At 45.1% G+C, this 12,500-nt stretch overlaps 2 protein-coding genes across 4 annotated transcripts in view; both read left to right on the top strand.

Annotated features, from left to right (window-relative positions):
- Positions 1-1,869, top strand: part of tspan9a (tetraspanin 9a) — a 192,196-nt gene extending 190,327 nt beyond the window's left edge. For all 3 annotated transcript variants that reach the window (XM_031564534.2, XM_031564533.2, XM_031564532.2), the window contains one exon: positions 1-1,869. This exon is cut by the window's left edge and continues 184 nt beyond it. The gene's annotated coding sequence lies outside the window, so the exon portion shown is untranslated.
- A 6,740-nt stretch (positions 1,870-8,609) lies between these two features.
- The window catches only part of tspan33b (tetraspanin 33b), a 19,839-nt gene continuing 15,948 nt past the window's right edge, over positions 8,610-12,500 (top strand). The window contains exon 1 of the mRNA XM_012833084.3: positions 8,610-8,876. Coding sequence (XP_012688538.2) covers positions 8,781-8,876 — 96 coding nt within the window. The 5' untranslated portion in view covers positions 8,610-8,780. The remainder of the gene's footprint in view (positions 8,877-12,500) is intronic.

Below are 12,500 nucleotides of genomic sequence, written 5' to 3'. Positions count from 1 at the left end.
CCCTGTTACAACCCCTTCATCTCCTCTCATCTCTTCAGTGTCCTGTGGTCCTGTCAGCTTCATCCAACATGCTCCCCTAGCTCCGCTACTCCAGAGCCCACCTGCCTCGCCCCCCGCTTCCCATCCCCCACAACCACCACCACCTCCACCTCCACCTGCTCCGCTCTTCACTTCTCGTTTGCCAAAGAGAGACACAGGACAGTGGAGCAGAGGAGCGCTGGCTTTCGCCAGGGCCACAAGGATGGCTGCCTCGCATTTTTCTACAGAAGCACACTCAACCCATACTGTTTTTCTCTCTCCCATCCACTGCCACCCCCAACCCCCTCCTCTTTTATTTTCTCCTTCGGCTTGGACTAACGAACTGTTTGCAGGAAGGGGGGACAAAACAAACAAAAACAAAACATTCAAACAACTCTTCTGAAAACTGGGACGGCTTCATTGCTTTACTAACACAGATTTACAGAGGCACTCACACAGACACAAACAAAACACACACTTCGACGCCCCACTTCCCACCCACCTTGTTGTAAGGCAAAGGAGAGAGAGGAAGAGAACAGAAAACAAACTGATGTTTTTCGGGGGCCCCTCTGCCTGTCGTGGCTTTGTACCTAAGTGTAGCTAAATGTTAACAGCCTCCCTCAGTGTAAATGATTAAAGAGCCCTACCCTTTAGCATGCTCAAGTTTTCTACTCTATGGACTCCTTTCCCTGTTAAGGTGACATCCATTTGCTTTTGTTTGTTTGTTTGTTTGTTTTGTTTTGTTTCAGTTCAGAACAGCTATTACACGCCCCCTGTACGTGTGATTTTTATGACACCTGTTTGGCTTTGTGAACCAGTGGAGGAGGTGGGGTTTGCCGTGTCAGTACTGGGGGCTAGCGGCTGAGAATAGCGGCCCATTGACGGTCCATTCAAGAGTCAGCTGCCATCTTGGGGGGGTGGGGGGTTTGTGGAAATGGAAATATTGCAGAGTGATATGGGAGCTCTCAGCAGCAAAGCCTGCACTGTGTAACGGTTACACAAGCTCAGCTCTCTCTGTTGGACAGGAGGGTCGCCTTAGCGAGAAACACACACACAAACAAACACAAACACACACACACACACACACACACACACAAGTTAATTCACCCAAATCATACACACACAAGTTAATTCACCCTAATCATCAAACAAACAAAACATCCCCAGAGGCGACCGAGGGAGAATTAATTGTGCTGGCTGTGTATCTCCTGTGCGCTGAACTGCATTCCTGTGAGGGCCTGGGCTTCTGCTCACCAGAGACCAGCAGAAACACATCTATAGGCGTCATGCCTCCACACGCGCCGGTGTCTGCCATCTGGGAGATGGAGCAGTAGGCTTGTAGGGAGCTAAGACGTGCGGCGCAGTCCCAATGGAGAGCCACCATCACCACCACCACCCCCCTCCCCAGGCCATAACTGACCTGTTTAGTTATTGATCGTCTGTCTGTCTGTCTGGTTGTCTGTCTGTCTGTCTGTCAGTGGAGCGTCTGAGCAGGAAGGGTTTTTAGGGTAGGAGCAGCCTTATCTTCACTCCCTCACATCTTTCTTTTATCTCTCCTCTGATTATTTTTCTTTCTTTTTCTCCTATCACACTTATCATTTCGGTCGCACAGATAAAGCAGTCACACTTTAAGACGGGGCAGAGCTGCAGTCTCGTCTGTTGCCACAATGGCGATGGCAGTGGCTGTGGTCGGACGACACTCAGCAGGGGCTGGCTGTGACAGCTGCATCAAAGCCGCCAGCGATTGATGTAGTTGGCGAATGAACGAGAATACGAACAAACGAACATCCAGCTAATCTCGTCGATTTACTGCTGCGCCACACACATTGCTTTGATAACACACACACGCACACACACACACACACACACACACACACACGCGCGCGCGCGCGCATACCCCCACACATTACCTTGCTGTCACACAGATTAGCAGTTGCTTGCTCATCACAGCTTCTGCATTAAATGACGTGGGAAAGCTTGGTCGCCAACTGTGCACTCTCCACTCTATTAGCTGCAGAATACATTTAGCCAGCCAACTGTTTGAGGTACAATGGTGTGATAAGGAAACAGTTTTTCAAAATTGGGACCAGAATGAGGCTCAGCTCTAGACTTCATAGAAGAGAAAGTAGAGGATGGAGTGATAGAGAGAGAAAGAGATGATTGCAGAAACTCTGGCACGTTATGGTGCTGCTTCATGATATGTTGCTGAAGTAAGCAAGAAAACGGCAAGTAGTTTAAAGGATATCAGCTTACTCAAACATTCCCTCTCACAAACACACACACACACACAAATAAAACACACACACACACAGAAAACTGCATAACCCCTTATTGGACCCAAGTCTAAAACCTAGAGAGGAAAGACACTAAAAGCCAAAGTTCAGGCTTCCTCACTCATATAACTCCTAAGGCTCGTTGGGGAGTGAGATTTACAACACTCAGCTCACATCCATACACACACACACACACACACACACACTAATGATCTTCAGGATACATGTGCAGGACACAGGCTGCCCATGCCGTACAACAAACTTCATAAGGTCCAGCGAGTCGCCCATAACTTAGTGAACATTTGCTTGTGTTTAGTGTGCAATGGGTGTTTAGAGTGGAGTGCCGTGACGCATAACAGCCCAAACACACATTACACGTGACAGTGTTTGACGAGAAGTTTATTTTCATTAGTGTTAATTTTTCTCCTCTAACAATGCCATAAAGCAGAACAGATGGAGGGGGAAAAAAATTTGTGTAGCAGATGCTTGAGCTGATGCTGTTGTTTATCGGCATATGAGTTTTCTGATCCGAGTGGCATTAGGCAGCACACTTCACCATCTGAGCCGCTGCTGAATCACCGACAGTGTGCCGAGACACCAGCCTAGATGTTTAACAGTTAGACGCTACTGACTAGATAGATCCTCTCCTCAGAGACGAGCTCTCACACTCTCGTGCCCAAAAGAACAGAAGAGAGCAAAAGAAAGAAAGGTGAAGAAAGCTGAAAACACCGTAAAGTAAAGACGACGTCTGTTGCTGATCCTTGCGTGTCTTCCTTGAGATGATTGCCTATGCGATAGCACTGTAGTTCTGCCTCCTCCAAAGTGCTCCCACGGCAACCCCTCCAGAAAACCCCCTCCGCTGGTTAACATGAAATATTTTTTGTATTGAACCAATGCTGTCTATAATCATTTACATTAACAGTGCAGGAAAACGTAAAGAAAAAATGCAAATTGCCTGTCACTTTAACACAAGTGTTACATTATGTTACTTCTTTTGTTTTTTGAATTTGTTTTTTTTTGTAAATTGGTTGTTATTTGTTTGTTTTATTTGTTTTGTTTATTTAGTTTTGTCTGTTTTTATACATCACCTGTTTTCTTTCCATGTTTAATTGTGCAGGTTTTAGTTTTTTTTGGCTTTGTCTCGGGGCTGATCCCAACAACAGCTTGAGACTCCAGCATTTGTTAGCATTAGCTAATGTAACTCTGCATCAAGAGAAGTGCTACCCATCTGTACTGCCATGTGTGATCCGCTCTCACTGCTAACCAGTGCAGGAGAGAGCGATGAGCCGCTCGCAGCCTTCAAAACTCATCACAGGAACATCCAACGGAGACGAAGGGCACAAGCGTTGTTCTCTGAGCTTTATGTCCGTTGTCATGGAGATGCAGGCATACGGTAACCATCTGCTGGAGAAGCGAGGGGGATTCGTGAGGAGTTGTGTAAGCGAGACTGGTCAGTCATGAGTTTGGCTGTCCTTCAGCTTTGGTACTTTTTACACAGCACCCTTGTCCTCCTCTGAGGCACCAGTGGACACACACACACACACACATAAGAGATGCTGTCCTGTGCTACATTGTACAGAAGCAGAAGACAGTGATGGGATGTTAACATGCCAGCCTTCTACTCGGTTCACTTAGGAAAAAGCTAAATCTATCTTAACATGTAGGAAACAGATCTTTTTGTACCCACTTTTGTTGTCAGTCACTAATTGCTTATTTCATAGTTTTTGTTTTGTTTTGTTTCTTTTTCGTATTGTTCATTTTGAAGAGCGGTATAAAGTTCAGTTATGTACATGTTGGTGTATGTTAGTACTGTATTTTTATTTGAATTCACACTCTTGCCGATTGTGGCGAGGGAAGTGTTTGAATTTGGTACAAATAGCCCCCCCCACCCCCCTTCATTCCCGCTCCCCCCCTCATGATCTCACTGCCAGAGATACGCCATTCGCTCTCATCGCCATTCATCAGAAAGATGGAATAGGACACATGCCTTGTTTATTGGCCTACTGTGACTTGCATATGTTTTCATACAGATACTTTGAATTCCCCCTTCTTTGAACACCCTGCAGAGTGTGTGTGCGCGTTTGTGTGTCGCGTTGTGGACGCGTCAGCGCCCCACGGGGTGGTGTATTTTATAGTGTTGTGTTGGCGGGTGGCAGACAGTTCAATGTATCTGAAAACTTGTCAACATAACCTTGTCCTGTGGAGTTTTTTTCCATTATTTTATTTTATTTTATTTTCATTTTTGGGCTACATGTAAAAGCACTCTGAGTATCTATAATAGTGGTGCACCAAATCTCATTCTTTAAAATCCTACTATTTTTTAAATAAAGGTAAAAGTGTGTTGCTAAATCCCATGAGAACCTGTGCCTGCCGTCTGTTTATTCTGTCTTTTCCCAAAGAGCCAATCTGAACCTATTTTATTTGACAGTGAGTGGCTGGTTTTGTTTTGGTTGTGTGTGTGTGTGTGTGTGTGTGTGTGTGTGTGTGTGTGTTGTCATTACTGAAAGCAGTGACTGATGGAGCAAGCCATCTGAAATGTATTCATTATTTGCCTAAATGCCAACATGGAGGTATTCTTTCAAAAGACAGCTTGATCAGTAATGCAACAGTGGTTATTTTGTATTCATAAGATACAGTTTGTGAGGGTGGTATTCTACAAAGCACATGTAGTGACTTTCGCAGGCGTGGCACCTCAAGGTTAGGTTTACATTTCTCTAGAGCCAGAGTCAGAGTAGATCTGTGGGAGGTTTGTTTGGTGGCGGTCACACTGTAAATCTGGTCTACACTGCTCAGGCGCTACGGCATCCTCTTTCCTTCAACGTTGGGCTGCCGTTAAAGCTCTGATTAGCATGTCAGCCTGCTAGTGTTCAGGAGAAGGTGATTGGATTCAGATTGTCTTTCCTTTTGTGGTAACATGAACACAGCTTAAACAGCGACAGGGCTGCAACACGCTAGCAATGGCCAAGTAGGCTACAGCTATCCATCCCAGCCAATTAGAGAGGCACTATGCAACAATTTGCCACTTAAGGAGGTATGTTATTGATGATAAACTACTTTTAGTATCATCATCAAATGTATTGTTATGTTATATGGTCATGTAAAGGACAAATAAACACACCAGCCATGTAGGTCTGTGGTTTGGGAACATGCAAGAAAAACCTACACAGCACAACATCAGCAACAACATCACGAAGGCGCCAGTTAGCAAGTTAACAAGCCTTTATTAGTGCCAACTGGGCTGTTGGTGGTGTTTGCAAGGTTTTTTGTCTGCCTTTTAGATACTTAGTTCCCTAGTTTTAGACCAAAAGTCCATAATGCTTATTAAAGTAATAGCTTAGGTCAAAACATATGTTTTGTTGGATGAGTAAAGACATACATATTATATTATGGATTTTAAATAAAATAGGCTTAACAGTGAGAATAGTTTTCCATACCCAGGGCATATATATTTGAATGTTTACGTGATATGTTCCAAATCGAAGTCTGCCAACTCAGGTTTCAGGTTGAAGTTTAGAGTTTGTTAGATTGTTTTTTTTTATTACTCCCACACACAAAGGCTTTTTCTGAATATGTCTGAGTGTGTTTGTGTGTGTGACAGAGATAGAGAGAGAGATTGCATGTGTCTGTGTGTGTCAGACAGAGAAAGATGCTAGGATCCCCATGAGGTTCCCTCATGAGTAGCATCTCTGAGTCACGTTGCTAAAGGGCTTCCATCACTTCATGCAGTACAAACCTCAGCCTATTCCTTGTGTAAATAGACATCCCTACATCCCCATACAGCACTCCAGCTACAGGTTCTATTTTATGTCCTGTCCCCAAAAGCAACTGTACACAAACAAAGAATAACAACCAGTCTTTTCAAACTTTGTGTTATTTTGTTTCCTCTTTCTCTGTTGCACAATAAACACATTAGGGTACCTTAAAAAAAAAGAAAACATAAATCATCACAGTAAATCAATGCCCGGTAAACACTGAATGCCATCCTGGCGCTATAAAGAACAAATAAGCTGTAATGAAAAATGCATTAATTCCACTAATGCCCCCTGAGCCGCTGTTTGGAGCTCTCCCATGGCAGCGTGCCTAAGAAAACAGCCTTGTGTGTGTGAACAGGCACACTAGCATTGCTTAGCAGCGCCTGTATCGATCCAGCACGGAGAGCCTGTTATACAAGCACGAGGCGTGCGCGTCTGGCAGAAAGCCTGACAGAAGTGCAGGTCCCAGGGGAGAGGAATACCAACAGGGGGGGGGGGTCAACTGGACAAGAGAAGAATGGAGAAGGAAAAAGTGTCGGAGAAGAAGAAGAAAGGAAGGTAGAGAAAAGAGCATACAGATATATTGACAAAGTGGGGGATAGAAAGGCATGATTATACAAGTGAGGATAGACTGATAGATTGATAGGGGGATAGGTCAATTTGATAGACACATCAATTAATAAATAGATCTGTTAACCAACAAATCAACCAATCTAGGAAAACAAACACGGGAAAGAGGGGTGCAAATAATGCCATTTGTACAGACAGACAGACAGACAGACATTGAGTAAGAGAGACAGAGATAGAGTCAAGAATCACTGTACAGAGAGGCTTACATATTGTTTGCTTGTTGCTTACTGATAATCTCTCAAATCTTTTGGCAACACAGACATGTCATGTCAAGAAGGCTTATTGGAAAAGGAATTTGAAGTTGACAGTGGAAAGAGAGATGATTATTTCGAATAGGAGGATAAGAGATAAAGTGAGTTGAAGGAGAAACGCTACCATATAGATGACCTTAGCTGGCTTACTGATTGTTTGCATCTCTTTGCCCTTGTCCTGTAGTTGGAGGTGGTGTCAGTCACTCAGCAATCAGAGCAGAACTAGGACATGAGGAGACCACTCAGGCATCACCCAGTGGACTCACCAGGAGGCCTGCAGCTGAACCTGGGGGGGGGGGGTGTGTGTGTGTGTGTGTGTGTGTGTGTGTGTGTGTGTGTGTGTGTGTGTGTCTGTCTATGTGTGTGTGTCTGTCTATGTGTGTGTGTGTGTGTGTCTATGTGTGTGTGTGTGTGTTAGGGTTATGTTTATTAACAGAAACTTGGACTAAAAATGAACTAGCAGTAAGAGTAAAATAATTCCGTTAACTGAAAATAAAAATGGCAGTTGAACAATGAACAATGCCATTCTAACTAAAATTACATAGAATATCAGGTAAAATCAGCATATCCCCTTGATTTGCACTGTGGGTGCTACACCACTTTGTCTTGTTCTGTTCGACCTCTTGAGGATGAATGACCTAATAATCATCACAATAAGAAAGTTTTGTTACAGTACCAGTGGCTTCTTTGGTTGTGCAATGAGTTGAATCCTTTGTTTGCCTCTCTCTCTGCTGAGATGTTTGCAGAGAGACCTTCCATTCACAGGTGTTCCAACTTAAAGTAATGAGCCGCCTGCACTGGCCTGCTGGTGGTGCATTCAAAGTCAAGTGAGCTGATGTGATGAGGAACTGAAATGCATCTTGATAATGTTCCTTTTACCTCAACAATGATTGAAATAAATCATATTTAATGTCATACATTCTTTTAAGCTGCCTTTTTCAGCCTAAAACTATATAAGAAAATTAAACTATACTGAAATCAAAAACCAAACTAATGAAAATTTTAAAACTATCATAACTTGTGTGTTCGTGTGTGTGTGTGGGGGGGGGGGCAGTGATAGGTGGGTTGAAGGGTATCGGAGAAGATGGAAGACGGCAGAATCGGTGCAAAAATTAATATGAATAATTCATAAAATCAACTCTGTTAAACCACGTACGCATTTGAGGTCGTGATTCTTTTCCCCCAGGCATTCGTATTTTGTAAACACGAGTCCTTTTTCATTTTTTTCCCAGCCTTCTAGGAGAGCACCGCTTTCATGCAGTTTGTTCGAAACTCATCTCTTTTTTTTCCCTTCGCTTTCCTTAATCCATTTCTGCAGTGGAGTGGGTGGATAGCAGCAGTACAGCACCAGAGCAAACCCAACCAGACGGCCTCACAGTCACAGCCAAAGCCGGAGGGCTTTACCGCACCCTTTCAGCCCAGATAGAGAGCCTGTACGCAGCCCAAAAACACACACACACACACACACACACAGCCCACTTCCTGGGTGACACACTCGGGGCACGTCACTGTGGTAACGTGACCCCTGCGTACACTGCCTGAGCTGTATGGTTTTAGAGATGGGGTAGGTAGGAGGAGGGCACATGGGGGTCATGTCAATGCTCATGTCAGCTGTTATCCCTTCCCTTTTTTAGCCAGCAAATATACGGACATTCACACACACACACACACACACACACACACACACACACACACACACACACCAACAACAGCTGAATCACACGCCCACAGAGTGGCCAGAGTGAAGAGTGCTTCGGGCGGTGTATCGCCGTGTGAGTGAGTGTGTTATTTTTGCCCCTTCACTGGAGATTTTCACATTTCGGCCCCCCCACCCCACCCCCCCACGGAGCGTAACCATGGACCGGGAGCTGAACCTGAACCGGGCCGAGACCTTCTCCTTCATCAACCCCTGGATCCGATACTTTCTCTTCTTCTTCAGCTTCTTGTTCTGGGTGAGTGTATAAGGTGGACTGGCCCCATCTGGAAAACAAACCAGAGGGCGTCATTAAAGTCTGAGAGAGAGAGAGAAAGAGAAAGAGAGAAAGAGAGAGATAGGGGGATAAAGAGGAAGAGTCTAAGAAAGCGGAAGAGGAAAAGTCTAAGAAAGAAAGATGTTTGTTGGTGTGAGTGCTTGTTAGATAGATAATGTAGTTTTGTTTATGTGTATGCGTGTGTCTGTGCGTGTGTCTGTGTGTGTGTGTAAGAGAGAGAGAGAGAGAGAGAGAGAGAGAGAGAGAGAGAGAATGTGTGAGAATGTAAAAGGGAGAGAGACATAAATAGATTTGGACATTTTTCAGACTCCCCCATGAATAAAACATTGGGGGGGGGCTGTCATTTGGAAAGCTTGTGTCGGGCGCAGTCACAGAGCTGCTGCCCTTATTGTTATGGTCCATTGTGATGCTGTTTTTGCATTCAGATCAGCACTTAATCAATAGGCCTGCTGCCGGGGTACTCTACATTTACATATTGTTGCAATATGCGAGAAGCAGCTGGAAAAAAAAACAGCGCTGGCGGAAATCGCTCAGCAAATGCTCTCTGCGTTAGAGATGAGTTCCCCACCCAGCCTGAGTTTCTGACATTTGTTTTGTTTGCGCTGATTCATTGAATGCTTTGATTGATGCTAGTTTACCCAAGACCCAGAGCTATAATTTCCCATTCTTACTGTAAACAGATACACACTGCACATACACAGAGACACACACACGTGCGTTATGTCAGAGAGGCAATGTTAGACAAAGCTGTCATTGTTCACTGTAGTGGCATATACAAGTGTGTCTGTGTGTGTATGCGTGTGTGTGTGTGTGTGTGTGTGGGTAGGTGTGCACAAGATGCCACTTGTGAGAGTGAACATCCCAATAAATGTATGTGTTATCATGGAGTGCACTAGTGTGTGTGTGTGTGTGTATGTGTGTGTGTGTGTGTTTGTGTGTGTGTGTGTGTGTGTGTGTGTGCGTGTGTGTGTGTGTGTGTGTGTGTGTGTGTGTGTGTGTGTCTGTGTGTGTGTGTGTTGTGTGTGTCCCGTTTGGATGACACACAGTCACGTTGAAGCTTCAGATGCAGGGCCCAGTCATCCTGGCCGTCTGTCCCAGTCAGGCCCCACTGCGCTGGGTTTGTTTACCTCACTGCTTCCCCTCTGTTCTGTCCGGCCCGGGTCTAATCCAGCAGGCTTTTGTTTGAGAAGCTGCTGCACATGGCCTCTCTATAGCCCTCGCAATCCTACTGGAGCCAGACACCCAGAACGCCGTTTCAGATAACCAACACTGGAGAAAACACACACACACACACACACACACACACACAAATCTGAGCACCCGTGACACACAAACTTGCACCAACACACTCAATATCCATCCACATCCCACCCACACAAAAAGGCATGCACTCACAAAGGCATCACACTCACACGCATGCACAAAAGGAACAGACACAAACATACATACACACACAAGCAACAGACACACACACACACACAAAGGCAACACACACACACAAACACACACAAACACACACACACACACACACACACACAAACAACAAAACATTGCACAGTCACAAAGGCACTCCTTCTCGCTGCTGCCCCAGTCCCACCGAGGGAATGACATCACCTCTGCACAACAGGAACAGCTCCCCGCTGACAGCCTTAGAGCAGTCGGTGGAACGACTAACCGCCGCGCTCGGCTGCTCCCTGCCACTTCCTGCCTGCCTGTGCCATGGCATCACCGCTCGTTTGCGCCCTGCCTCTGAGCACCACTGAGTGCTGGGTGGCCGAGGTGATGGGCGCTGCTGTCACCCAGCCGTCAGGAAGGCCCAGATAACCGCATCGGCCACCTGCTGAGAACCGCCAGCAGGCCGTCCATCCGTCTGCCAGTCTGCCAGTCAGAGTAGAGAGAGGCGCAGGGGGATTAGTCACTGCTGGTTCATCAGAATCCACGCCACTGTTCCCCAAGCCTGTCATTTCTACATGGAGAAACTTTTGATGGTTCCACACAATATTCAGAAACATGCTGTACTAGTCTGAGGAAGCCAAGAGTGGCTTATCTGTTCCCTGCCAGGCTAACAGAAGCGGTTACTCAGAGAGAATGTAAAAGGCGCAAAGGATAGTTGGCGCTTATAAATTATACAGCACAACTGACCTCTGTTAATGACCTCTGATGAGTTCTGAAGACATTTATTTCAATCCAACACTGTCCTTTAAGGTTTGTGAGTACAGTACCCGCCAAACATATGACCTTCATTCAGGTGGAACCGCTTCATTTTCTTGTCAGAGGAGAGGAAAGCAAAGGAAATGAGATGGTCTTAGCTGAGTTAACTTTGGTTCCAATGTTATTTATTTATTGTAAAAAAATATGGGAGCCTCTGTAGCTGTATGTCAATGTGAGAGATAGGTGAGTTTTAATGACAAGTCAGCGAACTAGGCAACCTGTCCCTAAAGAGAACAAGCGAAGAGGATTGTAAAGTATTTGAAAAGAAAATGTGCTGTTGAGACAGAAAAGTTTGAGGAATGTAAAATGGATGCTTGAACTCATCGGCATAGTGGAACAATGCTCTGTGGCACTCACCAAAGTGTGCCATGCCGATTCACATTTCAAACAGATTCGGTGGCCACGGAAATGAGAGCAAAGTGGTATGCCATATAATAGTTTTAGGTTGGGATGTAAAGTTCTTATAGAGGGAGACATACATTACCATAGCTATGGCTACGAGGAGTTTGGACATGTTTGGGTTCATAAGACTGGTGGTAGCAGATACTTACCATTGCATTGGTGTCATGACCCTTATCAGCCAGCTGATGTTCACCATGTAAGGAAGGGGTCTGGCTGTCCACATGAGTGTAATCGAGTGTTTTGAGATGGTCATCTGAACAGACACTCACACAAGAACTTGCAATGCAATGGGGGTGAGGTTCAAATGTCTTCCCACTTGACAGGGGCCCTGGTAGATGCCACACAGTATAGATGTATGAGATGTAGGATTAGAGTTTTTCAAAGAGCTTCCCAGACATAAGGAGGAGTGCTTTTATGTTGTTATTGTGGTCTCCAACCACCCTCAAATAGAGCTGCTGGTTAGAGTGAAAGACTGCCAAATGCCGTGGGTTTAGCAGGGTAATGGGCCATTTGCAAGGAGCAATTGTGGGTGCGGTGCAATCACAGTTAGAATTCAGGTTTCAGCTAAAGCCAGCAAATCACCCTTCCCACAGCAATCATCTGCAGACGTGTAGGACAACGGCCTCATCACTGTGGCTGATCTGTATATGGAAAAACATAATTTATGAGTGGTATTAGGCATTCATGTGATCAGAGCGTCTGGTATTAAATCAGTCATTTTAAGGGGATGTGACCTATTCATTCAGTCTTTCCACTACCAATAACTTAGTTTGAGGACTGATTCAGTGCTTGGGTTGCCAAACCTCTTCAGGCAAGGCAAGACAAGGCAAGTTTATTTATGGCACAATTCATGAAAAGAGCAGATCAACAGATAAAAGAGCATGGATAAATAAGAGATCAAAAAAGGTAAAGTGCATTATACCAGTTAAAAGAACATAACAAATAAAGGAAGCTAAAAGAACAGAGAAAAAT

The sequence above is a fragment of the Clupea harengus genome, chromosome 3 (assembly GCF_900700415.2).
Source record: "Clupea harengus chromosome 3, Ch_v2.0.2, whole genome shotgun sequence".
Classification (NCBI taxonomy): Eukaryota; Metazoa; Chordata; class Actinopteri; order Clupeiformes; family Clupeidae; genus Clupea; species Clupea harengus.
This window is presented reverse-complemented; position numbering and strand designations above follow the sequence as displayed.